This window comes from Polyodon spathula, chromosome 13 (genome assembly GCF_017654505.1).
Source record: "Polyodon spathula isolate WHYD16114869_AA chromosome 13, ASM1765450v1, whole genome shotgun sequence".
NCBI lineage: Eukaryota > Metazoa > Chordata > Actinopteri > Acipenseriformes > Polyodontidae > Polyodon > Polyodon spathula.
In genome coordinates, this window is record NC_054546.1 from 17,020,171 (window position 1) to 17,046,285 (window position 26,115).

General features: G+C 39.2%; 1 protein-coding gene across 2 annotated transcripts in view; it reads left to right on the plus strand.

The window, feature by feature from the left end:
* The window catches only part of tet1 (tet methylcytosine dioxygenase 1), a 50,801-nt gene that overhangs the window by 21,967 nt on the left and 2,719 nt on the right, over positions 1 to 26,115 (plus strand). For both annotated transcript variants that reach the window (XM_041269373.1, XM_041269374.1), the window contains exons 3-11: positions 2,842 to 2,892; positions 11,052 to 13,389; positions 16,601 to 16,691; positions 18,860 to 18,953; positions 21,421 to 21,629; positions 22,813 to 22,963; positions 23,439 to 23,528; positions 24,792 to 24,929; positions 25,617 to 25,956. In XM_041269373.1, the coding sequence (XP_041125307.1) occupies positions 2,842 to 2,892; positions 11,052 to 13,389; positions 16,601 to 16,691; positions 18,860 to 18,953; positions 21,421 to 21,629; positions 22,813 to 22,963; positions 23,439 to 23,528; positions 24,792 to 24,929; positions 25,617 to 25,956 (3,502 nt within the window). The remainder of the gene's footprint in view (positions 1 to 2,841; positions 2,893 to 11,051; positions 13,390 to 16,600; positions 16,692 to 18,859; positions 18,954 to 21,420; positions 21,630 to 22,812; positions 22,964 to 23,438; positions 23,529 to 24,791; positions 24,930 to 25,616; positions 25,957 to 26,115) is intronic.

The following is a 26,115-nucleotide window of genomic DNA, read 5'->3' on the forward strand; positions in this document are numbered from 1 at the left end:
ATATATGATGGAAGCCTTGCATTCGGTTGGTATTGTGTTAAACATGGTTACAACATACTTACTATAACATGCTTACTAAAAAAAGTTTAGAGCTAACAAATTGAAAAGTAGAGTGTGATGCTCTGATCTACTTAAATGCTGCAATTTAGTCTTGTCTACTTGTAAAACAGGTCGAACAGTATTTTATTTACAGTAGACAAGGACAGTCAGAATGCTGCAAAGGTTGACTTGCGCTCTGGTGCCTTGTTGATGAATTTCATGAGTCTACTATACAGGAATAGGGTAACGTGTATTTAGTATTGCACCACAAAGCAGCATGCATAGTTAGAGGCATTTATGATTTTAGCAAGTGGTACAACTGAATAATTTACAAAAAATTTGATATTCTTTTTTGGGACATTTTCAATAACTGTTCTACTATACTATATAAACTCACATGTAATGCGTTACAGTAACTAACCAACTCTCACAACTGTGCGAGAGAGAGAGAAATATAGTTACTGCTTTCTACCACCTTAACTCGAAAGCTATTTGTATGTATGTGTATTTGTGTGTGTGTGTGTGTGTGTGTGTGTGTGTGTGTGTGTGTGTGTGTATATATATATATATATATCTATATATATATATATATATATATATATATATATATATATAGTGGGTGCATAAAAGTTGTATAGATTTCAACTTTAAAATTTGTAAAATTGTATTTTATACACCTTAGTAAAGAGAATGCCTTATACGGTACATGTTGCATAGTTTAAAGGGAACTGTGATAATAACACAGGTGGCATGAAAGAATGTAGGAAACAGTAACTCGCAGATGTCTATTCAGTTGTTCTACACTGTCCGAATTGATGTAGCATTTTGATCCCTCATTTTGATTTAGCTGGAAAACAAAAGTATGATTTGTACCATGGTACTTTAAAAAGAATTTCTCGGGAGTAAAATAAAGCTGATACCCCCTTGAAATTACTTTAAATAAAGGAGAGAAACACTCAACTGTACTATTATAAATTCTCTTATATGAATGAATATGAATATGGCCATTTAAAACAAAAAAATTGGAATCACAGATTATTTTTCTTATTTTCTCCCCAATTATTTTTATTTCAACCCGGCTCACCGCTGCCACACCTGCGCTGACTCAGGAAGGACGAACACGGACACACGCGTCCTCCGAAACGTGTGCCACCAGCCGTCCGCTTCTTTTCACTCTGCGGGCCCACCATGCAACCACCTTGGAGCTACAGCATCGGAGGACCATGTAGCTTCGGGTAGCTTACAGACAGGCCCACAGGTGCCCGGTCAGTCTACAGGGGTCGCTGGTGCGCAGTGAGCCGAGGACTCCCTGGCCGACCTAGACCCTCCCCACTAGGGCGGTGCTCGGCCAGTTGTGCCCCGCCCCCTGGTCGGCAGTGGAATAACCTGGACCTGAACCAGCGGCCTCCAGGTTATAAGGCACATCTTGCACTCCACGCGGAGCGCCTTTACCAGATGTACATATCAAGCAGCATTTTCAGTATATATATAGAAAGTCAAATTTTGTTAAACTATACCTAAATTAAATTTTATCAAAGAAGTTAATCCTCCGTTGCACCTGTAATAACTTGTTTGGCAACCAAAAGGGAGGAGGTGTGCATGCATGATGCGTGTGCGTGATATGCGTGTGCGTGCATGTGTGGTATGTGTATGTGTGGGGGTGGGCGGGAGTTGTGATTTCAGTACTCAAGTCGGCAGACTCTGAAGGGTGTTCAACATAAGGCTGAACAAAGAGGGGGAGGGGAGAGCATACTGATATATTTCCATCTGTTAACCCCCAAAAAGGCTGCTGACAGGTACTGTATGCTGGAGTTTCAATAATTTTTATATTATTCCGTATGCCAAGAATAGAGCTACATTAAAGTTACTACAAAGTGTTAAAGAGTGTCTTAAGGGTTAATGAAGAAGCGTTGGTTATTGCAAGTTTTACAAGCTGTGATAGAATTGCTGTCTGGCTGCCTGACTCAAGAAGTGTTTGAAATGTGCGAAATGTGCATGGCTATGGAATCAGACATGCTGACAGCTGGGGGTAGCTAACTGCTGTCCTTATACGACCTTTGGTGCCACATGTTTATCTTTATAAAATCCTTGCATGTGGCTTTAAATTCAACTCTTCTGCTGTCGGTAGGCCATAAAGCATTGGGTTTCCCGTTCTGGGTTTAAAACCTATTTCTGAAAGGACTATAAAAGAGGTAGACAGAGGCTTTAGGATCTAGTATGAAGCCAAACAGCTGGATTTGGAAGTGTAAACAGTGTTGATACACAACATAATAGGGGAGAGCTGTGTTTGCATGTCCTGTTCCAGACTTCTGAGAAGTCCATACCACAGATTATGAATCTCTCCAGGCTGCAGTTGTGGAGTAAAAGCCCACATAGGGGATCCTTTGTTTAGGAGGGTCTAGGCATGGAAGATCATTTACTAGCCGCTAAACTCCCCTTGCTATTGGCTGTTTTGGACGTGGCTGCTTTTGCGAGAAGGCATGCCCAACACGTCTGCAGGACCAGCGACCAGCGGCTGCTTTTGAGCGCTATGATAATGATACCAGAGGCACTCTGAAGAATGAGGTACTGTAGCCAGTTATTCTTTTGAAGCAGAAGGAAACAAGATGGCTACCTAATAGGTTCTGCTGCATAGAGTGTTCAGGGGCTTCTTTTTAGTGAAAAAGGTATTTTATTTTACTGCCAGTACAGAAGGCATAAATATATTTATTTGCTTGATTTTTATGTTGTTGTTGTTTTGTTTTTTTTTTTTTTTTTTTTTTTTTTAACACAACCGTAATATGTTCTAAAATCTCGTTGCAGGGGGTGTGCAAGGATATAGCCAAACCACAAAGAAAAAAAAGAGTTTCCAAGGTAACCAACACCTGATTTATTTTTTTCCCCCACATCGGTCATATTCATTGATCATTTAAAAGATTTTTATTTTCTTTCATTGTGCATTCCTCACTGTAATTTGTAAACTGGAGGCATGAAAATACAAGGTGCTGTTTTACCTGCATAATTAGGTTTTTTATGTTGGTGGTGATACATGTATTTTTTTAACCTTGTTCAGAAATGCTCTAGTTTGGTTTTAACAGAGAACCCCAACAGCAAAAGTACCCCCCAAACTGACAGCATAGAGACATGTCCTCTGAGTATAGCAGCAAAGACAGGAAGGAAGTTACTTTCAGGGTTGCTATATAGTAGGATACATAGTACCAAACAATTTAGAAGCTGTTCATTTTAGACTGTGGGCACGTTTCAGAATATAATACAGTTACATGCATTTATGTTGTATTGTAGTGCTTAAAGGGGCACATTTTTTAATGTCTTGTTGTGCTGTTATAAAAAGGTTGTGTACTTGGGTATAGCTCTAATGCAGGTTTGTACATAACGTTAAGTTAATGTTTCTGGTTTTCAGCTCCAGTTCCTGGTGGCTGTAAACATTACAGGTTTTTGTTTAACTCTTTTAAATCTTTATTTAAAATCTCCATTCCATTCCACTGTACATTAACAATATATTTCTACCACGGCCCCTGATAATGTCTGTGGCAGTAATGCTAACTGAATCAGGTTATAATGCCTTTAGATTTTTCTATACTGTCATTTTCCTTGTTTGACATCCTTTATATAATCCAATTTAGAAATGGAATTACCATTGTTACTAAAATAGAATATGGTTTTGAGTATTCTGTACGAATGTCCCACTTGTATAATAGTTACGTATCTGGGCATACATTTGCATTAGAGTCTTTGATGCAATTTTATGATACTTTGCATGTATATTTGTTACATACAGTACTGTAAATGCAGGTCATGTTACATCTGTCACACTTACATTTTTACCAATATATTCCAACACAAATTGGGTATACTGAAAATTTGTAAGGTTCTCACTGTTGAGAATCCAAACTTTTGGAGTTGTGGCTATTGTTAGTGGAACTCTATTCCGGTTGTCATTATTCAGGTTGAAACATTGGATTCTTTAAGTCTAAATTGAAAACTTTTTTTTTTTTAAATGTGTGTTTATATAATTGGCTGGCGCTGGAGTGTATTGTACATATGAGCGCTCTTGTTTTGTTTTTAGCTTCATACAGTGCAAGTAAAGGGCGCTATGTAAAAATACATTTGTATTGTATTATTTCATGGAGTAGAGCAGAATCCATGACATGGTGGTACTGCTATTGCATGCATTCTGGTCTCTGATTGTGTGAGATATTGAAAGACAGGAACTGCTTGTTTCAATTAGATTGTACTTTGCAGGGACATTTACTACAAGAGGTCTTTCCGCATAACTGGAAATATACAGAATGGCTGAGCTATCTTGGGAATAACTTGACTAGTTTTGAAATTTAAAAATGGGGCAGATTGCGTTATATTAAAAAGAAAATGTTAAAAGTATGTCCACTTAAAACAAACAAAATGATCATCAGTGAACATGGAATGTAATTTAATATTGTAGAAACCCTGCCAGAAGACACTAAAATAAATGGCATAGATAAATGTAATAATGGTGTTTACTTTCCTCATATATATATATATATATATATATATATATATATATATATATATATATATATATATATATATATATATATAATAAATACATTACTAGCAGTCGCTTCTACGAGGGAACTTTTCAGTGATTTGCAGGACTGATATGAACAGGGAATATAACCATGTTACCTTAAAAAAGCGAGTGATCCTTAAACACATCACCCCAAACATTGAGCGGATCCTCCCAATTGAACAAGCAGGTTTCAGAGCAGGAAGAAGTACATGTGATCAAGTCCTGGCTCTAGCTACCTTCATCGAAAACGGCTTCCAGCGGAAGTTTAAAACCGGCGCTGTTTCCTGGATTTAACTGCAGCGTACGACACCGTCTGGCGCACAGGCCTCTTGTTAAAGCTGGCAAAATCCTTGCCAGCTTGGGTTCCAGATGTCTTGGAGTTCCTGCTGTGAGACCGGAGGATACAAATACACATGGGTGAAGAAGTGAGCAGGTGGCGGATTCAACAGAACGGTCTCCCACAAGGATCTGTTCTCGCACCCACTCTCTTCAATGTGTATGTCTTGGACCTTCCTCGTACAAGATCCAGCAAGTTCATGTATGCGGACGACATCTGCTGTGCCACTCAAGCCCAAGCTTTCGAAGAACTCAAAGAGCGTCTCAACATCGATATTGCAATCTTATCCTACTACTGCAAAAAGTGGTGACTCTAACCAAGCATCACAAAAACTGTCTCAGCAGTTTTTCACCTGCACAATGCAAGTGCTTCACGGGAACTGAATGTAGTCCTAGATGGTAAATGCCTTAAGTGCGATCACAGCCCAATTTACCTCGGTGTTACCCTGGATCGTTCACTGACATTCCACGACCACCTGATAAAGACAGCCGCCAAAGTCCGCGCATGAAACAACTTGCTGAGTATGTTGGCCGGCATATCATGGGGAGCACGAACACCGGTCCTCCGGTCCACAGCCCTTGCTCTCTGCTACCCAACAGCTGAGTACTGTGCCCCAGTCTGGTCTCGCAGTTCGCATGCAAAGAAAATTGACACTCAGCTGAACTCTGCAATGCGGACCATCTCCGGCACTTTTCACTCAACACCGGTCCAGTGGCAACCGGTGCTGAGCAACATCACACCTCCACACATTCGGCGGAAGGAAGCAGTGGTCAAAATCGTCAGCAAGATCCAGGATAACCCGGCACTACCATTGCATGACTTTATCCTCCATCTACCAAAGGTGCGTCTGTAATCTAGACGCCCAGTCTGGCTGTCACTTCCTGACCCTGATTGGTCATCAACAACCCAGTGGCAAGAGGAGTGGTTCCAGAGCGACACTCGCAACCAATTCCTCATTGCCGACCCAGCAGACCGCACGCCCGGCTTTGACCTGCCATGCCAAGATTGGACTTTACTAAATCGCTGTCGTACTGGTCACGGTCGGTGTGCAGCTTGTCTTTATGACTGGGGCCTCGTAGACAGCCCAATCTGCTCATGTGGGCAGAAACAGACAATGCTTCACGTTGTGGAGGACTGCCTGCTGACAAGTTTCCTGGGTGGACTCTACACACAGCTGTTGATTCAGCAGTTGCTTGGCTGCGCAAGAACAGCATACGCTAAGAAGAAGACCTTAAAAAAAAAAAAAAGTCATAATAAATGCATTAAGGCACATTAAGTAAAGTTATAGCTAATGTCTAAACAACACCTTTGTAAATGACCACATCTGCAAACATGAAAGTTAAGACACGACACAACAAAAGACAGACGTTAAACTCTGTAAACCAGGCCCTGTGTATCTTCTAATCGGTCTCCTATTCCAGTCAAAGGTCATCCACCTCCTGTTACCACTGGTGTTCCTCTGGTCTCATCTTTGTCCCTTTACCCTTCAGCATTTCTGCTCCCATTGAGTGTTCCACTGTTACACCAATGACACCCTGGTTCACAGTCACATTGTTGTCTGAATTCGTCACTGTGGTTAAGAACTGGATGACAAATATCTATCTGAAACTCTGTCAGCAAAACTGATTTTCTGCTTGTTGGCTGTAGTACCAGTTCAAAAATGTCCCCTGTTCTTTTTGTTTACGTCTGTACCATAAAATCTGCTGGCACAGTTAAAAAACCTGGGTGTCAATTTGGACTGTGATCTTTCATTGGAGTCCCTCATTTATGCAGCAGAGGTTGTCCTTCTTGGCTCGGATTGTAACGGCACCCAGCGCATTGGCCACAACATTGCACTGGATCCACTGGATCCTATAAGGTCTTGCCTCTGATATACGAAGCCAATTGTGGACCACAGCATATTGTTGACCTGACTGCCTACTGGCTCCCTGAATTCTTCTCAGGCTTCCTGCTACTCTAGTGGTTCACTCCTTCTCCTGCTCCCTCATGGTGTGAAAGCAACACCCTAAGAAATGCTTAAAACCTATTCTCGTTATGACTGACTGCTCTAGGCGCTGCATGCCCATGTACATATTAATTAAGGATTGTGTACAATATTTTGAGCTGCCTTGGCTAAAATAATCCAAATCCTTCCACAATTTACATACAGCACAAGGAGCCTTCAGTTTCACACAACAGACCCACATGCACCCGTTGCTGTCAGGGACCTAATGTAAGGTTTTACCTGGTTTAATAGATGGTTTAAGGCCTAGCATTTCTCATTAAGCAAGCTCTATTGTGGCGATGTTGTCTTCACCCACTACTCTTCTCTGCTGGCTCCTATAATCTAATATATATATCTAATAGATCCGGCAACCCTGAAAATCATCGAGACAAGATACTTGGGTTGGATGAGCAGCCCTAAAAATGTCATCCAAATCAGACATGACTATTAAATTAAGTTTAGGCATGTACATCAATAGCTGTACCTAATACAGTATATGTTCAATGTATGTGTCTTTGTAATGCTAAATTAGGTTGTGCATTTTGTGTTGAATAGCAGCAACAAGTTACATTTATTTATATTTATATTATATTATTTATCTGTGCTGTGGTGTGAGGGCCTTCATTTGCGTTTTTCACCTTTGCTTTTGGATTGTTCTGTGTGGGTGTTGCATTGAGTCATCCTAGCAGTGCTTAATGGTATCAGTGACCACAGAGTTTTAAAGTTTTATAAAAGGGCTGATGTTAGTCAGCACACTATATTTTAAAAACTGAAATGTTTCTGTTCTGCCATTTTAATATCAATATTGAACTGGTAGTAATACCAGCAATTCCATGTTAATTCATTAGCACTGTCCATAGTTGCTGTTGTTTTAGAAATGATCATCTACTGTATGTAGGATAGAGCTAATTAAAAAGAAAAGAAAATGATACAAGGTACAATTTTTTTTTTTTATTGAATATTTTGTTGAATTTTGTATCAAGAGAATGTAGAAGTTGATACAGTTACCCTGAAGCAATACTTTAAGTGTAGCACAGAGACTGGTGAGTGTATAGAAGAGGCAACCTAGTCATGTTGTTGAAGCAAAGAACCAAAAGATATTCAACGAAATAAAAATGGGACCAAGCTAGTTAAACGTTGAATTCCCAAAAAATGAGAGTTCAACTGAAATAAATTTATATAGGATAAACGTCGGTAAAACCACACGCTATTTTTTTCGTACCAAAATAACAATTTAGAAATCATCTATAATTTGTTTAGTTTTTATACTTACTGTCTGTCCCGTCTCCATTCCACTCTGAATTGGCTAGGGGTCACTGTCAGTCATCTCAGTAATCTGTTAGTATAGTTTCACTGTCACTGTCATTTCATCCAGTTCTGACAGGTGTCATTGACTGAAGCAGTGCCAGAATGCTCTCATTCGATTAAATGACTGTCAGTCATCAAGACCTGTACCGATTGTGCACTTTCAATTGCCAGCTGAAGCGCCTGTCATTCAAAGCGCCTACTTTTGAATTTAGCGGGTTAAGGTGTAGGTAGGCTTTTGCTAGTTATAGTTACTAGTTTGATTTGAAAATGGGACGTCTCCACGGCTGGACAGAATGGACCCGTCTGCCTTACCTTCCAGTGACTCCAGCTGTGCTGAAGAATAAGTGCAAGTTAGTTCTGTTCAACTATCTAATGTTTTGTTCTGTGCATATTATTTTTACTCATAAATTTATGCAATAAAAGTGTGTAATACATTTTTATATGCTGCATTTTCTACACTTTATTTGAGACCATTTTTTAATTTGTGTACGATCTTTATCTTTACAAGGTATAGCTCTGCTGTGACCAAACGTTATTTCAATTCGAATGTTGATTACCATGGTTTTGTTGAATATGATAAAGGGGCTTCGCCAAATGAAACATTTCTCAATGGCATAAATGGCTTTTTTTTTAAAAGCATCTATTCTCTGCTTGAATTGAAAAATAAAGCAAACGTCGATATTAATTGTCGATTTGGCAAATAAATAAAAATTGAATAGAAGCAAGCCTAGCTATAATCTTTTTATTATATTGGATGGAATATTTATTTTGTTTGCTCAAAATAAAAGTTTATATATTAATGTTCATGCACTCGATTGTTAAAAAGTTAATACATAACTTTTGTATGGATGTCCACACAATTAATTACCGGTATATCCAATAATATTTAGAGATTGTGATTTTATTTCTCCAGAGGAGCCCAATTTATTTATTGAAAAAGCAAGAACCTACAAACGCTTCAATTGGGTGGCAGTACCGTGCTTGCAGATATGGAAGTTTCAAAATTCAGTTGATGTAAACTACAGTGGATCTAAATAATTAATAAAAGGCCCAAGGTTAAGAAAGTCATAAATCCAAAAGTGCATGTTATCCTCTTTTAGTTTATTTCTGATCAAAAATATGAAAAACTCAAGTACATAACTGAGTATTTGAATTGACGGTGGTTCATGTCAATTGAATAGAACCCACTGTAGCATTTCAGTTAATAATACTGACGTCAGCATAAGACACATACTTCACTACCACTACCTCTCCATTACAGAGCTTGCTGGTAAGATGTTCATCTTTGAACCTTATAGTTTGCAGTTTCATCCAGCCTTTGCCTTTCCATACAGTTCAATGGGCTGAGGTGCCAATTCATTACTGTAGGGAAGAATATGATAAGAAATGACTAGCAAGTTCTTGCAGTGCAGATCCACGCAGATATGTGTAGATCTGTACAGTTCTGTGCAGTCGAAGGTGAGCTGCAGCAATCTTGCAGTTCTCCAAAATAGCTCCTAAACCAAAGACATGCTGCATGGAACCAAGATCTACATTCTAATCACAATAAAAGTATCCAGTAACCCAAATAGCCTACCACCACTTTGTCAGGGAGAAAATACACACAATTTAGATTTCACCTCTAAGGCTGCCACATTTAAACGAGTTGTAAACATGTAAACTACCTGCACCAAACCTGGGCAGTTTAGACGATGGCTGCAAGTGATACCAGCAGCAGCAGTGCAGTACAGTGTAGCTGCGCAAGGGGTATAGCGATCGTTCTTGCAGCTGTTGCATATGAAGACTGCAGGTGAACATAGCCAGCACAACTTGTTGAGAGGAACAAGAACTTAGCCCATGGTTAATTGGCCATCTTTATTAGACTTTACTCCCCTGAGTAGAGCTTAATAAGGGCTGCACTCAGTCAACACAGTGATCATAAACATCGCTGTGCTTTAACCAACATCTCCCTGCAGTGATCTGCAGCCTAATTATCTAGCCCATCCAGTCCTGGACCATAAGAAATTTAGTATTATCATCATAGGTTATTGAGAGGATCGGATTATGGAGGATAAGCTATGTCTGTCTGTATATCCTTCCATCTGTATGTCACTTATATTATTGAATGTACTAAATAATTGCTATTCAAATTGTCATGAAACTTGGTAATTTCTGTTCTATAGTATTCTGTACATATTGATATGGTGGTCATCCACTTATTCTTCATACTGATAGCTATCATTTTGAATTTACAGCGCAGGATGTGTGTTACTGACACTTATTTTTTCTAAAATCATTTTCACCCATTTTTTCATTGCAGCGGCAGTCTCAATTTGTAAGGGATACTTTCAAGTAAAGCACTTGAGTATTTCATAGTGAAAGGGTATATGGAGGTGCCTATGGGCATCTGTATGAGCTGCTCTCCTTATGTCACAGTTACATTTGTACATATATCTAGAATACCAGATATCTGATGGTGATGAAAGTTACTAAGGGCATATGTTTGCACAAGTTATTAAAAGAACCATAAGCTGGGGTGTCTGTTCACCTGTCACACTTTTACGGGTCATGGTGATCAACTTTTCTAGTTATTGATAGCACCAATATTATATTTACATCAGTGTGTCACAGATTTGTAATAATTTGTTTAGAATTATTTTAGTTCACAGTTGTCTTAAAACAACACATTACTATACAGTATAGGAAAATCTGAAATCCAGAGTTATGTAGTTCTAAAAATCTAAGTTCTCGTAATAAGTGACCTTCAGATGCTTGAATGAGATCATGTGCATGCAGACTCTTTCATTCTGTGTATTTACCAGGGCTGTCCCCTAACTGTTTTGTTGTCTTTCCAGGTTGATCCAAAAGGAAGATCAGTAAATGGCACAAAACCAGGCCAGATGGAAGAAGGCCTTTTCATCCCAGCAGAGGAATGCGGCTCACAGCTTAACCCTATCCCATCCATGGTGAGTGAATCAAAAGAGGAAGAAAGCGGAAATGTTTTGGAAAATAAACGCTGTGGCGTGGATGAGGATCAGACCCTCAGCCGTATTAACGGGAGCTTCCAAGCAACAGGGGACACGCATGAAAACTTGGAGCACAACGGAGAAGAAAAGCCCATTAGTTGTTGCTTCTCACCTGAGCCTCTAGAATTGTTTGCACAATCCTCCAGAAACGGAACTAAATGGAAAGGCGGTGCTTTAACGGAATCCACTGTGCCCTTTAAAAAAATCAAGGTAGAAGACCCTCAGTATGGGATTAAGAATAGAAACGAAAACAGAGTAAACACTCTGGCACAATTTGCAAACCTTAGGGATTATAACAATGCCTTGAGCACTTTGGCAGCGGTTGTTTGCTCTGAAGAGCAGGACTGCAGTCCCGCAGCACAGACGACCATTACTAGTGGCTGTGATGGTCTTTGCAACCCGAATTGCACTGTTTTGCACACTGAAACTTGTGAAAATAAGCTTGAGGACTGGAGATTTTCAGTCAATAGTGAATCTGAAAATGGTGCTTTAAGTCTACCGAAAGTAGACACCTCCTCTTTCTGTGACTCTCTTGTACTTTCTCAGCCAGGTCTCTTATCATTAGTTGAGAACAGAAACATCAGCTTTGAACAGGCAATAGCAATCGACGCTCTTACCCAGTTAGGAGAAATTCCTCTGCAGTCTTTGTCGCAAACAGAACAGAACACAGAGTCTCCTGCAAACCCTGATTTCGTTTTAAGCAAAAAAGAGCACCAGCAAGAAAATGAACAGAAGCAAAAACACCCTTCTTCAGAACAGAGCTACCTTAACAGCCCAGTCCCATATCAGGATTCAAGTAAGTCTTTCAGCAGCTGTTTAAATAAACAAAACATACATACCACACCTAATGCATCAATTAACAGACTTTCTTTACTGGATTTATTTAATGCCAGCTTGGCTGCTGATACATCTCCAGCATATGTAACTAGTGAAAACGTATTTCATTACAGTGAAGCCAACAGCAATTGTGAAGACATACATTCTCAGCCCCAAAAAGTACAATTCAAGGAAACCCTTCATTTAGATAGTGATTTGTTACTTAATAGGGTCAGAAATAAAGATGAAGAAGATGTAGCGGCACAGCTAGCACAACTAGCATTCATAATCCAGTCAAGTCAGCAGGATGCTCTAAACGCTTCACGTATAGATAGCCAGCCCCAGCAGCAGCATGGACTGGAGAACAATCTGCCCCAAGATTTACCCCTTCAGGATGTAAAGCACAATCATCTTCTGCAAAATTCAAAAAAGCCTCCAGTGAAGAAAACAAGAACGCCACCATTCAAACAGAGAATATCAAAGAAGGCCCAGTTAGCAGCTCAGAAACTGACTGATGAAAAGGATCAAGTTGAACATATCTGGGTACAGTCACAACTCAATCAAGTTAGCCATTTCCTCCATCAAGGATCCAACGCTAAGCTACCAGCGGCGACTCACAGAACCAAAGTTCAGAAGGTGTTGCCGCGACGTCAAACAGTGCAGCCGCGGAAATCACACCTGTTTCTTCCACGGACTCAGATCCAGCTTAAAAGCAAGCTGCCAGATGTATCTCAAGAAAAAAAGATGCTTTATCACCCCAAGAGTTCTCCATCCTCAAATTGTATCAAATCAGAGTGTTTGGATGATCATTGTCTTTACTTAGGATCAGGATCTCATGTCATTGGTCAACACCTTAACTGTAAAGACATCCTTCCTAGTCCCACTTCTGAATCGAAATTAGACAAACAGGTCAAAAGTAAAAGGTTGACTGCTTACACAGAACTGAAAGGTGAATGTGACTCGAATTCTCAGGTATTTCAAGTAACAGATGGTGCTATAGGGAGGAATGACCCTTCCAACACTGAGGACACTATAAACAGAACCGAACTGCAAGATCGACAGAACCTCTGCCTGTCGGAAACACATGCTGGCAATTCTGCATGGGTCCAAACTCCATCAACCTCTGAGAGATGTATAAAAGTAGAGACCTCTGGAGCTGTTACCATCCTGTCAACTTCGAATCTAGATACCGATGGAGCTGAACCTGACTTAGTCGGGGGGTCGATGCAGACTAAGAACACCTTGAACAGCTTCATGGAATCGCCCATGAAGTTTTTGGACACCCCAACTAAAAATCTGATTGATACCCCTTCCAAAAAAGGATTTGAATTTCCGACCTGTGACTGTGTTGGTAAGATATAAGTTGCCATTTTGATTTTCTGACACTGTCATGCTTTCTTGATTTAGCGAGTCACCGTCTGGACACTTAAAGTGGTTGTTGCGAACATGCATAAATCGTACCCTTGTGCAGTTTCATTCACTGTATAGGTTGCAGTTTTTAAGTCAACACATGTTACTAATAGGAAAGAAGGCCCTGAAGGGGATGGGACAATTTCACACTAGATGTGAAATGACCCAAGAAATGCAAGACAGACAAAAAGCATGGATTGCAAGATTTATTTAACCTAGTGTACAACCAGATATGTTTAAAGATGAAAGTACATGTTTGTACAGCATGTTTCTTTCAGAACTGCACATATGAGACCTATAGAGTGCATGGATGTGCTTTGGAAGTGGAACACGTATGGAACTATTTTGTAAGCTATAATTACTTTAAACAGGAGGGGTTTCTTAACTGAAGCTAAAAGCTTCTGGCTGCATTGAATTAAACAGGCCCCACGCTCAGGCTTACAGCTTCATGCTAGGATAATAACAAACATATATAGATTCTCTGAAAGTGTTGCGTGAATTCTGAATCACCCTGTATATAGATACTTCCACTGGGACGTACTGTGCGTTTAGAGGAACTGATCTTGATGGCCCTACTGCCCTTTATAAAATATTCTGCGGTTGAATCAGTCATGTCATTGATGCTTCCTAATAATCTGTTAGTAGTTTAAATATTGTTAACTACACAGACTAGATAGAGTCCTAGCTGTCATTGATTACCTTAAAGTGTTACCTTTGGTGTGTCCATGCGGTCCATTTTACAGCATTATATATATATATATATATATATATATATATATATATATATATATATATATATATATATATATATATTTTTTTTTTTTTTAAATTTAGTCGTTGCCAATTAATTTTATTTTCTCCCAGTTTGAAAATGGCCAATTACACTATGTAACACAATTTTTGTTCCTGGGTAGTAAGTGTTATTTCCTAATTGCTTATGCCTCAAAAGTATAGAAAATGGCTATTATTCCCCACAAACTTTGCTTTTGTGACCAGGACAGTGATATTTTGAAATTTACCTATTTCCAATGAGAAAACGGGGGAAAAAGTCAGAAAAAAACAACATATGAATCCAAATTAACATGTATTTATACTAAAGTAATACAAAAATGACTACAAAAGATTTAGAAGTGAGTAGTTTTATGATTATACTGTAAATCACTTTCACGAATCAGCCCCCAAATGTAGTCTTCCATCATGTTCTCGTTATACTGTCCTTAGTATCGGCGTTCAAAGTCCAGTATATCCTGGTGGAAGCGCTCGCCTTGCTCCTCCGAGTACGCTTCCATGTTCTCCTTGAATTTATCAAGATGAGCATCAGGGATATGGACTTTGAGGGACATCCTACAGCCCATTGTGCCGTAGTTCTTCACCAGAGTCTCAACCAGCTCCACATAGTTTTCGGCCTTGTGATTGCCCAGGAAGCCCCGAACCACTGCGACAAAGTTGTTCCAAGCCGCTTTCTCCTTACTAGTGAGCTTCTTGGGGAATTCATTGCACTCCAGGATCTTCTTTATCTGTGGTCCGACGAAGACACCGGCTTTGACCTTTGCCTCAGACAGCTTAGGGAAGAAGTCTTGAAGGTACTTGAAGGCTGCCGACTCCTTAACTAGAGCTCTGACAAATTGTTTCATAAGGTCCAATTTGATGTGCAGTGGTGGCATCAGCACCTTCCGGGGGTCCACCAGTGGCTCCCACTTGACGTTGTTCCTCCCCACAGAGAACTCGGTCCGCTGTGGCCAGTCCCGCCTGTGGTAGTGCGCCTTGGTGTCCCTGCTATCCCAAAGGCAAAGATAGCATGGAAACTTGGTAAAACCGCCTTGGAGACCCATCAGGAATGCCACCATTTTGAAGTCTCCTATGACCTCCCAGCCGTACTCATCATACTTCAAGGCGTCCAGCAAGGTCTTGATGCTGTTGTAATCCTCTTTGAGGTGCACCGAGTGCGCCAGGGGAAGAGACGGGTTACTGCAAGTTTACTGAGCACTGAATCTGTCTGGAATGTTCTGGAAAATAGGTAAATTTCAAAATATCACTGTCCTGGTCACAAAAGCAAAGTTTGTGGGGAGTAATAGCCATTTTCTGTACTTTTGAGGCATAAGCAATTAGGAAATAACACTTACTACCCAGGAACCAAAAAAAAAAACAAATTGTTACACGGTGTTATTATTTAGGCTCGGCTCACTGCTACCACCCCTGCGCTGACTCGGGAGTGGTGAAGACGAACACGTGCTGTCCTCTGAAGCGTGTGCCGTCAACCGACCGCTTCTTTACACACTGCGGATTCACCATGCAGCCGCCCAGGAGCTACAGCGTAGGAGGACAATGCAGCTCCCGAGCAGCTAACAGGCAGGCCCACAGGCGCCCGGCCAGACTACAGGGGTTGCTGGTGCGTGGTGAGCTGAGGACACCCTGGCTGACCTAGACTGGCTGTGGAATAGCCCAGACTCGAACTGGCAACGTCCAGGCTATAGGGCGCATCCTGCAGTCATGCAGAGCGCCTTTACTGGATGCGCCACTTGGGAGTCCCCCTCCAGCATTATATTTTTAAGTATATTGCAGACTCTCTTGAAATTTGTGCCATTCATCATGGTTTTATAAATCAACTGAGCAATACATTTCTCAACAGTTGCGTTCGCCAGAAAAAATCCATATCACACTCATTTCAATCAGAGCAGCAGCTTTGTTGCAGGGGGGAGCATGAACTGGATATGCTGCGATGTTTACAAGAAATATGATCTTTCTCCTGGTGAATGTTCCTGAGTAAAGTAATTCCCTAGTTGAATTGGATACGTGGGAAAAAAATATGAAAACAATCTAAAAATATGTGTTAAAAAAAAAAATGCTGCAATATGGACAACACAGGATACAACAAGGGTAAATGAATGTGTTTCTTATAAACACTGCAAGGAGTTCTGTAACACGGTAATACCATGCTTTCACTATGCTTTATTACACTTTCCTATGCTCTTACAGTGGTAAAACTTTATGGCAATATCGGTGTAGATTTTCATCTTTAAGGTTTGTTGTACCAGTCACAGTTTTGACTAAGATAAGATAATGCTGTTTTTTTTTTACACAGAAATGTTTTGCCAGTATTATTCTGCTGTTTTTCTGGAAAACCAAATAAACTTGCCAATTCATCTATCTAGAACAAATTATAGAGAAAGATGAAGGCCCTTACTATACACATCTTGGAGCAGGACCAAGTGTTGCCGCTGTAAGGGAAATTATGGAAAGCAGGTAGGATCATTTTCAATTAATTGTTTTCCTGTGTTAAAATGATGTACTAATGGAAACATTTCTTAAACAGAGGTATAGACTTGCATATCCGTCCAAAAATGTGTACAACAAGAACAAGAGCCTCTCCAATTTTGATATCAAACATATCATTTCCAATTCCAAATCTCTGGAACTTTATTTGCTGTCAGTTATGTCAGAAAAGGACTTGTTTCACATTTATATGGTATTTTGATAAATCCTGAAAATCCAAATACAAAAAAAACAAACTACTGAGTTCATTAACTGTGAGGGTATCCGCTGATAGACGAGAGAGAGAGGGTTTTATTTCAAAACGCAACTCAGACATCCAGGTTTTATTAAACACAGGCAGTTGTAGTGGTTGGGGTCTGCCAATCGGATACCAGGAATGGTATCCCTAGTGCGGAAGGAAACACACACTCGTGTACATAGTACAAAAATCCAAAACAAAACACAGTGAGAAAATACAGCTATAAAACAAAAGGTGGCCAAGCTTGGGCCGTGCGCTGTTCCCACTAAAAGGGAGTTCCCGCTTCAGAAACCATCTCCCCACACAAACTAAATATACTTTGGTGGAATTAAAATTCCCCTAAATTAATCCCTGTGGTCCTCACATAATGCATTTAGTTCCCACTCCCTGGCTATCTGCACAGTCATGATTCCTCACGCTGGTACACAGAGACTAGAACCAAACAAAAGAAGAGCAAACAAACAGGCTTTTCAGCCTCAGTCCTGCCACAGCAACAAATTCAAATTTCTCATATTTACAAAGTAAGGCACACAGTGACACCTAGCTTCTGCATTTTGAGTGTAACATCTTGTGTGATGCGATTTAATAGAAGCTATGTTAATATTGTCTCAAGCTATTGTTCTTTTGATACTAAAAAAGTTAATCCTGAAATACTGGAAAGGAGAGAAATGTCAGACTTTCACCGAATGGAATCATCTAATGCTAACTGTGTTACAGCTGAAGAGGCTCTACCAGACAGATAAAGAACAATAATGGAGCCCATTTTTTAATTAATTATAAAAACAGATGTATGAAATATATTACTGTTGGCTTACTACAGTGACTCAAAAAAAATGCTGTATAACATTTGCCATCATACTATTCTTATTATGTAATAATTCTCACTGAAGGTGTGGGTTGCTTGTTTAGATTAACACACGTATGAATGTTAAAAGTTATATATTTGAGAGTATGTTTGTATTATAAGATTGCATTTATGTTATTTAAACATTTTATTAAAAAATATATATAGTTACAAGCAAATATTTATTTATTTATTTATTTATTTCCAGGAGTTTTAGTTTGAATTGTAAAGAATATGGGCCCAGTTCACAAAGCTCCTGAGTTATTCAAACACATTTTCATTGTCTGCTTTAAGAGTAAAATGCAGTTTGATACACCTGCTGTGAATACATTTCAGTATTGTGCTGCAATATTGCAGTAATTCCATTGTCCCTGCAGTACATCGCTAGCAGGCGCCACAACATGAAGGTGCTGGGCTCGTGTGAAAGTAATTCCATTGTCACTGCAGTACACAGCCAAGCCGTAGCTGCAGGCAATATGACAAAGTGTAAGAAGAACTCTGTGTGCCCTGCCTCAGTGAACTACTTCTCTGTCTCCCCTCGAACAGGCAGATTCAGATTTGCTGTTAATATTGAAGACGAGAATCATAAATACCAAGAACCTGGGGGGGGGGGGCATATTTGCATTTATTCTAGTTTTTCATTCTCTTGTTTGAAAGGAGAGAAGTCAATTTTAATGTTACAAAACTGAGAAGTAAACCGCTTGAGAATGCTTAAAGTAATTGCATCTAACAAAATCATTTCATAAATCGTACCTGTTTTGCACTTCCATTAGCTATGGTCTCAAATTTGAAGTTTTGAAGAAAAAAAAAACACATGTTATAGCCAGTGGCTAAACAATATCAACCATGTGCAAAAACTTGATCCATCACCAGCAACCCACCCCCCCCGTAAAACAAAATCCTGGCACCCATTCACCAGCACTCATTCAAACAGCTTTGAATATTCCCAGAGTTTTTAACTGTTGTTGGGTTATTTTATTTTTGCTTATCTTAACAACTCATTGCTGTGCCTTTTGTATTGCTTAATATATTTTTTTAATTATTCATGTTCTACAGGTATGGTGAGAAAGGGAAGGCGGTTCGCATTGAAGTTGTTATTTACACAGGGAAGGAAGGAAAAAGTTCTCAGGGATGTCCAATAGCAAAGTGGGTAAGGAAAAATTTCAGTTTCAAACTAAAGAAAACAATTTATATGACGTACATTGACCTCAACTCTGTACACTTGTTGCCACCTGCTGGCATGCTGTGACAGTAATGGTTTGAAATTCTATCACATGGTTTTCTTCTCCTTAAATGTGTTTGCTTAAATCTGGGGTGTTCAGCTATAAACATTCCCCTGGATTCTACAAGCTCCTGTAAATGATGTATGGAATGGGTTTCGGCTTCATTCCTCAGTGAATACTCAAACCACTTGCCATGCATTTTTTCACAACTATATTTTGAAACAGATTTTTATGTGTATATCTGTAGCAGGGCAGTAGAAAGCCCTGTACATGAGAAGTGGGCGGGGCAAAGCCCTGCTGTTTAAATGTATTGTTTATTTTTAGAACGGGGTCTCCCCCTCTGCCCCTGTGTTATTTTGTATTTGTGTGTTATGATTTATTTATTGTGTTTATGACGGTGTGTTGTTGTTTATTTGTGTATGTTATATATATATATATATATATATATATATATATATATATATATATATATATATATATATACATGACAGCGAAGCGCTGTGTGATTTTTTTTGGTTTTGTACTGTTTGGTAGTGTGGATGGGAAGCCCCATCCACTATTAAGAAAACTTGTGCAGAATGTGACCGAGGGATTAATAAATAATTGGTAGCTAGTTAATCCCTCGGTCACTAATATAAAAGCTTGCAGCTCTCGGCACTCTGGGTGGGTGTTCAAGAGGTGGAACAAGAGTGAGACAGGAGAGAGAAATTTAAAAAAAAAACGTATAGGATCAGTGAAGGTGATTGCCCAGCCTGACCTCGGTTTTGTTGTGTTTTTGTGTTTGAGATTTGTTTAATTGAAAATCTTTATTTTCGCTCTGTGAACAGTGTTTTCTGTTTAAATATTTTATTTATTTTTGTTATTTAAACAAACGGTGCATGCCGCGTTTGGTTTGCAACTGCAGTATTGCCTGTGTGTTTTGGTTCCTGCATCTGGCCTGACGTCACCACAACGCCATTCCTGTATCAATATCTATAAGTACAAAGTAAAGTATTTATATAATGTTCCTAACTTAATGAGGTTCCTGAGCTTGAATCTTCATTACCAATTCATCAAGGAATGCTGTCATTTTACGCATTGAAAGTTCCTGTTTCTTTTGTTTAAAAATGTAATTTTCTTTTTTTCACATTCTGAATGCTTTGTAGATAAATGGCGTCTCACTTTTGCAGGTTTAAGAGTTTTTGTTTGACAAAACCTCCTGACAAATAATGCACTGGGGCTTGGGTCGTCCTCGGATCCAGTAAACGTAAATACCAGTGCTGCTCCGTGCAACAGTTACCTCGTGTAGCAAATTAATCTGTCCAGTCTCTAGTGCAACTTATTGTACTCATTGAGTTGCCAAATTCGCTCGATGTACGTAAAAAAAACAGAGAGTGTAGAGGATGTTACCATTTCTGATAGGCTGGAAATGGGACTGGCGGCACACAAGTCGATAAGATTTCTAACATTTTGGTTAAATATGACAGCGTTGAGAACAGACTATACACATTGTATCCAGAAGTAGTGTTAATAGAATTTCCTTTTGGCATATAGTCTTGTGAGATATTAAACCTGGCTGAGTAAACCCATATAATAACATGGAGCTGAAATCGATCATTCACACTACGGTACAGTGCACAAGTCAAGCTACAAATATAGCCTCTTATTGTTTAACATTAACTTATGTTACTATATGCAGCTAACCTCTCCAAAAACATATGGAAATAATAGGTATATTCCCATATCCCTGGCAACACTGTAGCACATATTTTATACTGTTGAAAATGAAAAGTACTAAAAACATGTTTTTAATGGATTTGTTTAGTTTTGTTTTAATGTAGTCATTCCAACCGAGTTAGGAATATTCAATGCGGAGCGAAAAGTCTGGGGCAGCTAGATTACATTATTTTTTACATTACACAAGCAGTAGAATGAGCACTGATAGAAAGCTGTGTATTTTACATGAATGCTAGCTGTAGATTTTTTTGTTTTGTTTAAATACTGGTAATGCTGGCTAAAAAAAAGAAGTGTAAATGTGCCTTCATTATGTGTAAGTTATTTAGTTAGTATTTATTTCACATTAGAAAGTTATTTTGGGCTTTGAAAGCGATGCTTGGTATTGCATAAGAGGGAGCTGTAATATATATTTATAAATGTATTGTAATTTATGTATGTAATTTATAAACACACCCTTAATAAAAGAAGAGGGAAAATGCAGACTGCATACATATCTTTAATTATATACCACAGGATTAAAGCTCTTTATTGTGTTGCTTTGTAATAGTGACAGCACAATATGTGATTGTGTAGAAACTGGTTTTTGCAGGAAGTGTGAATCCCAATTTTGAGTTGTTTGAGGACCATCTGAAGTACTGAACTCTTTCTGAAATGCACACTTGCCTTGGTATGTGCCAGGTAATCAGACGTGGCAGCGAGGAGGAGAAGCTGCTGTGTTTGGTGAGGCAGCGAGCGGGTCATCACTGCCAGAACGCTGTGGTGGTCATCCTCATTCTGGCATGGGAAGGGATTCCACGACTCGTGGCTGATACTCTGTACCAGGACCTGACTGAGACCCTACGGAAGTATGGCTCGCCGACAAGCAGGAGATGTGCACTGAATGAAGAGTAGGTACCTGTGGATTTATAAAGGAGCCTTAAAGTAGCTGACAAAATTATTCCATACATTTACCATGCCATGCACACCCATTCACAGTATAGATCACAAGTGGAACGTTATTAAAGAGATATGGCTTATATATTCAAAGCTTTTACTCCAGTCTTTAATTAACGTTTTTGGAGAGGGGGAAAAAAGATGCTGATTTTATAAAACTAGACCCAAACAACTTAAATACTACTATTCATGGCCTTTTATACATGCTGAGAAGCTGTTTTCCTCTCAGTTTTGTATCATTAACATGGAATCAAAAATAGGTTAAATAATAGAGAAAATGCTTTGAAAATATGGCCCTGTATGTTTAATCTAACATGTATTTTTATTTTGAACTACACTAAATTAAAGACATATCTGTTTACAGGCCTTGATTTTTGATAGTCTTGCACTTTCGTGGACATTACATCTTGTCTCCACCCCTTCAGGCCCTGTTGGTAACAAACCTGCTTCCATTAATGCCAGTCATGCTTTGGAGCCAGTAAGATGCTTTAACCCCAAAGACACTTCTGCAGAGAAATAACTCAGGAAATGCAAGAGTAACAGGTTTCCTGTAAGGGAAGCAAGCTAAATGAGAACTTTCTTTAACCTAGTGTAGTACCAGATGTCATGTTTTAAAATGAAAATTCATGTTTGCGATATCATGTTTCTTTTGAAACTGCACATTTGAGACCTATAGTATACGGAATTGCATGACAGGTGAGATTCATGAAAACATCATGTTACCCACAACCATTGTAAGGTGTATTTTCAGAGTTATTGCACTAAGGTATGGATTTGGAATTTATTTAAGGAATAATGAGCACTGAGATGTACTTCCCATGTGATTTTGAGGATTGTGAAAAGGATTGTGGGACGAGACCATGTTGAGTCCTTCAGTCTTTTTTACGCTGTCCTCAAATCGCATGTAAGGTACACCCTAGTGTTATTTATTGATAGTCATTCATTTGAACCTTGTATGCATATAAATACTTATAAAAACACACACAGAAAACTAGCATTCTTGCAAGCAACACAGCCTCTGCCAACCCATTGCACAATTATCATTATTTAATGATGTTTCAAGGGGCTCCGCCAAAATAAGCAGAAAACCAGGAACCCTGGGCTTAATAAATCCCTGCTTCCTCCTTTTTGTTTCAGCCGCACTTGTGCCTGCCAAGGCCTGAACCCGGAGAAGTGTGGGGCCTCGTTCTCGTTCGGCTGCTCGTGGAGTATGTACTTCAACGGCTGCAAGTTCGCCCGGAGCAAGTACCCTCGCAAGTTCAGACTTCTAGGAGACTACCCCGAGGAGGTAAGAGCTTGCATTTACTTACTTATTACAGCATTTCATTTCTGCAGTGTTTAATTGGTGAATGACTGTGCTCAACATAGTTTTAACTTTTGCATGCATGGCGACCTCATGTGCATATTTATATATGTTGTGTGCATACATATATATATATATATATATCTATATATATATATATATATATATATATATATATATATACATATATATACCATATTTAATAATCTGCTTACAATTAGTGCACTTACTGTTGTTTTGAACATAAGTTAATAATAGAATATACTGCACCAAATCTGAGCCTTGTAATTTGTGGCCCCTCAATATAAGCAAGTAAGTCATACAAAGAAAATATTCATCTCGAGGACTGGTATGAACTTTATCTTAGGCAAAATTTTTCATAAAATGGAAAGAAATAATGCTGGACATATTGCTTGCCATTTCTGTCTCCAATTGTTACCTGAACTGTTGTTCTGTTCAGGAAGGGAAGCTTGAAAACAACCTGCAGAATTTAGCTTCGGATATCGCTCCAGTGTACAAAAAACTTGCTCCAGAAGCATTTCAGAATCAGGTAAGACTGCCGACTGCTTGAACTTGAATTTCTTATTTTAATTTCAATTTTTTTTTTATCGAACTGACCAAAAATATTCCAAAGGTTACTGGGCCTTACATGAATGCATGAATGTACTTATGGTACAGGTGCGTAAGTCTTAAAAAAATAGATGGAAAGCAGGTAGAAGTAGACCCACTCTCTGTAACGCTGGAGAAAAAACAAACAAACAAAAAGTAAGTAATGCAAAAACATAAGTTATTTTTACACATATTTGCACTTTTAACTGCACTTGCACTTTGTCCTGAACATGCAATGTAAAAAATAGAAAAAAAGCTTTTATATTTTTGCATTAATGTCTTTTAAAAAAAAAAAAATCTCCAGTGTTATAGAGAGTGGATCGATATCTACCTGCTTATTCAATATTACCCCCTTTTTTTAACTAATCTTTAAGGGTCTAATTTGACTGTTAGTTCACTGCTCCTGACCCTTGTTGATGCTATCAAGCCAGTCGTGTCTTTCACCAAACCAAAGCAATGGATGTTACCAAGCTACTCAACCCTGGAGGTAAGGGCCCAGTCTGGGGAATCTCTGCCTGGACTTGTGCCTGACCAGTAGGGATACCAGAAGCATGATGATGATGTGAACTCAGCACAGACATTTTCCCACCCCAACCCACAGCAACACAAAGGCCAGAGCAGTGCACCCTGCAGGCCCCAGCCAACTCATTAAGACCAAGATTCAAAGCAGCAAGATCCTAACTGTGAGACCCCCTACACTCACACTGTTGTGCCTTTACCAGATTAGCTCCTTTTTTTACTTAGCATAGTCATACAAATGTCTGTAAGTAATTCACATGTACAAAAACAACCTGGTTACATAAAGGGGCCAGCCATATAAAGGTGTGATCTACAAAAGGGGCCAAGTTATACACAGAAAAGGATCAGCCCTGTAATGATGTAATTAAAGGTTAACCTAAAAAATATGCCAAGTTTCATAAAGACCGTCTTCATGTATATGTTTCTCTTCTTTAAGAAGAACAACAAGATCTCCACTTTGAGACTGCCTATCTCACCTAATATATCCACAGATATTCTGATATTGTATAGAGACATCTGGAAAAAATATTTGAATTGAAGCAACTGGGACAGTTGTGGTAATACTGTAGATATTCCAAAACGCTGGGTCCCGATAGATTTGTTGTAACTTGGATGCAGTAACTTCCATGACTCCCAGGTTCCTATCCCACCATGTACATCACCTTTCTTGTGTGTCTGTTTCCAGGTGGATCAAGAATATTTGGGCCCAGACTGTCGTCTAGGTAGAAAGGAAGGCCGGCCATTCTCTGGTGTCACAGCATGCGTCGACTTCTGTGCTCATGCACACAAAGACACACACAACATGAACAATGGAAGCACTGTAGTATGTAACACTGTTCTATGTAAATGCCTGATGTTTTTCAAATATTTCACATTTATGTAATTGTAAACACACTTGTAGTAAACAATGTTTATTGGCAAATAACTCTGTAATAGCAAAAGGCATATTCGGATATATATTTTTTTAAATCACTTGTAAAAAATGTGGGCGTCGCTGTTTTTTTTAACACAATTCACAAGTCGTAAAAGGAGTTGACAGACTTAACCCCAGCCATTACTGTAAGCACAATATAGAGAGAAGGACCAGGAGACACAGTTGGAAATTAAGTGGAGACAGACTTAGGACAGAGGGTAGGAGACACTTTTTTATACAGTGTAGTGAGTGAATATAACAGGTCACCAAGCTACATTGTCAGTGCTGAATCAATGTGCTCCTTGACTAAGTTTTGTGATCAATCAGCTACTAGGAACCGGACAAGCATTTATGGACCAAAAGATCTCCTCTCATTTGTAAATGCTCTTATATTCTTAAAATGTATGTCGTAATACTAAAATAAACTTAAGTAAAATGTCTTCTGAAGACATTGAAAAGGATTTTCACTTTTAGCATTTCTAAATTCAACACTATTGACTGTTCAATAGTTATAGATCTTCAAATCGATGCCCCACAAGCCTGTTAATGAATGCGATTGGATTGAAGTTTTGACAGCAGACCAATTACCTTCCGTAGGTTTGCACTTTAACGAAGGAGGATAACCGGGCTATCAGGAACATACCAGAAGACGAGCAGCTCCATGTCCTGCCTCTCTACAAGATCTCTCAGACGGACGAGTTCGGCAACGAGGATGGGCAGCGGGCGAAAATGCGGACGGGTGCCATCCAGGCCCTCTCGGCTTTCCCCAGAGAGGTGCGTTTGCTGGCAGAGCCGGTGAAGTCAGCGCGGAAAAAGAAAATGGAGGCAAAACGGGCAGCAGCTGAGAAACAAAACAACCAGGACAAGAAACAAGCTACTCCTGTGAAGCACAAAGATGGAGGCATCAATGGGCATGACAGCTCTCAGACCTTAACAGGTAGCAGTTTATTGGTTGTTTATGAATAGTTTGTGAAAAGGAATGCTTAACTAGGAACATATTTAAATGTTTTAGGGGTGAAATTAGGTCTATTAAAAAAAAAAAAAAAAACATCTAACCCATCATTTTCACCCCTAATCAAATATGCGCTATAAGGTG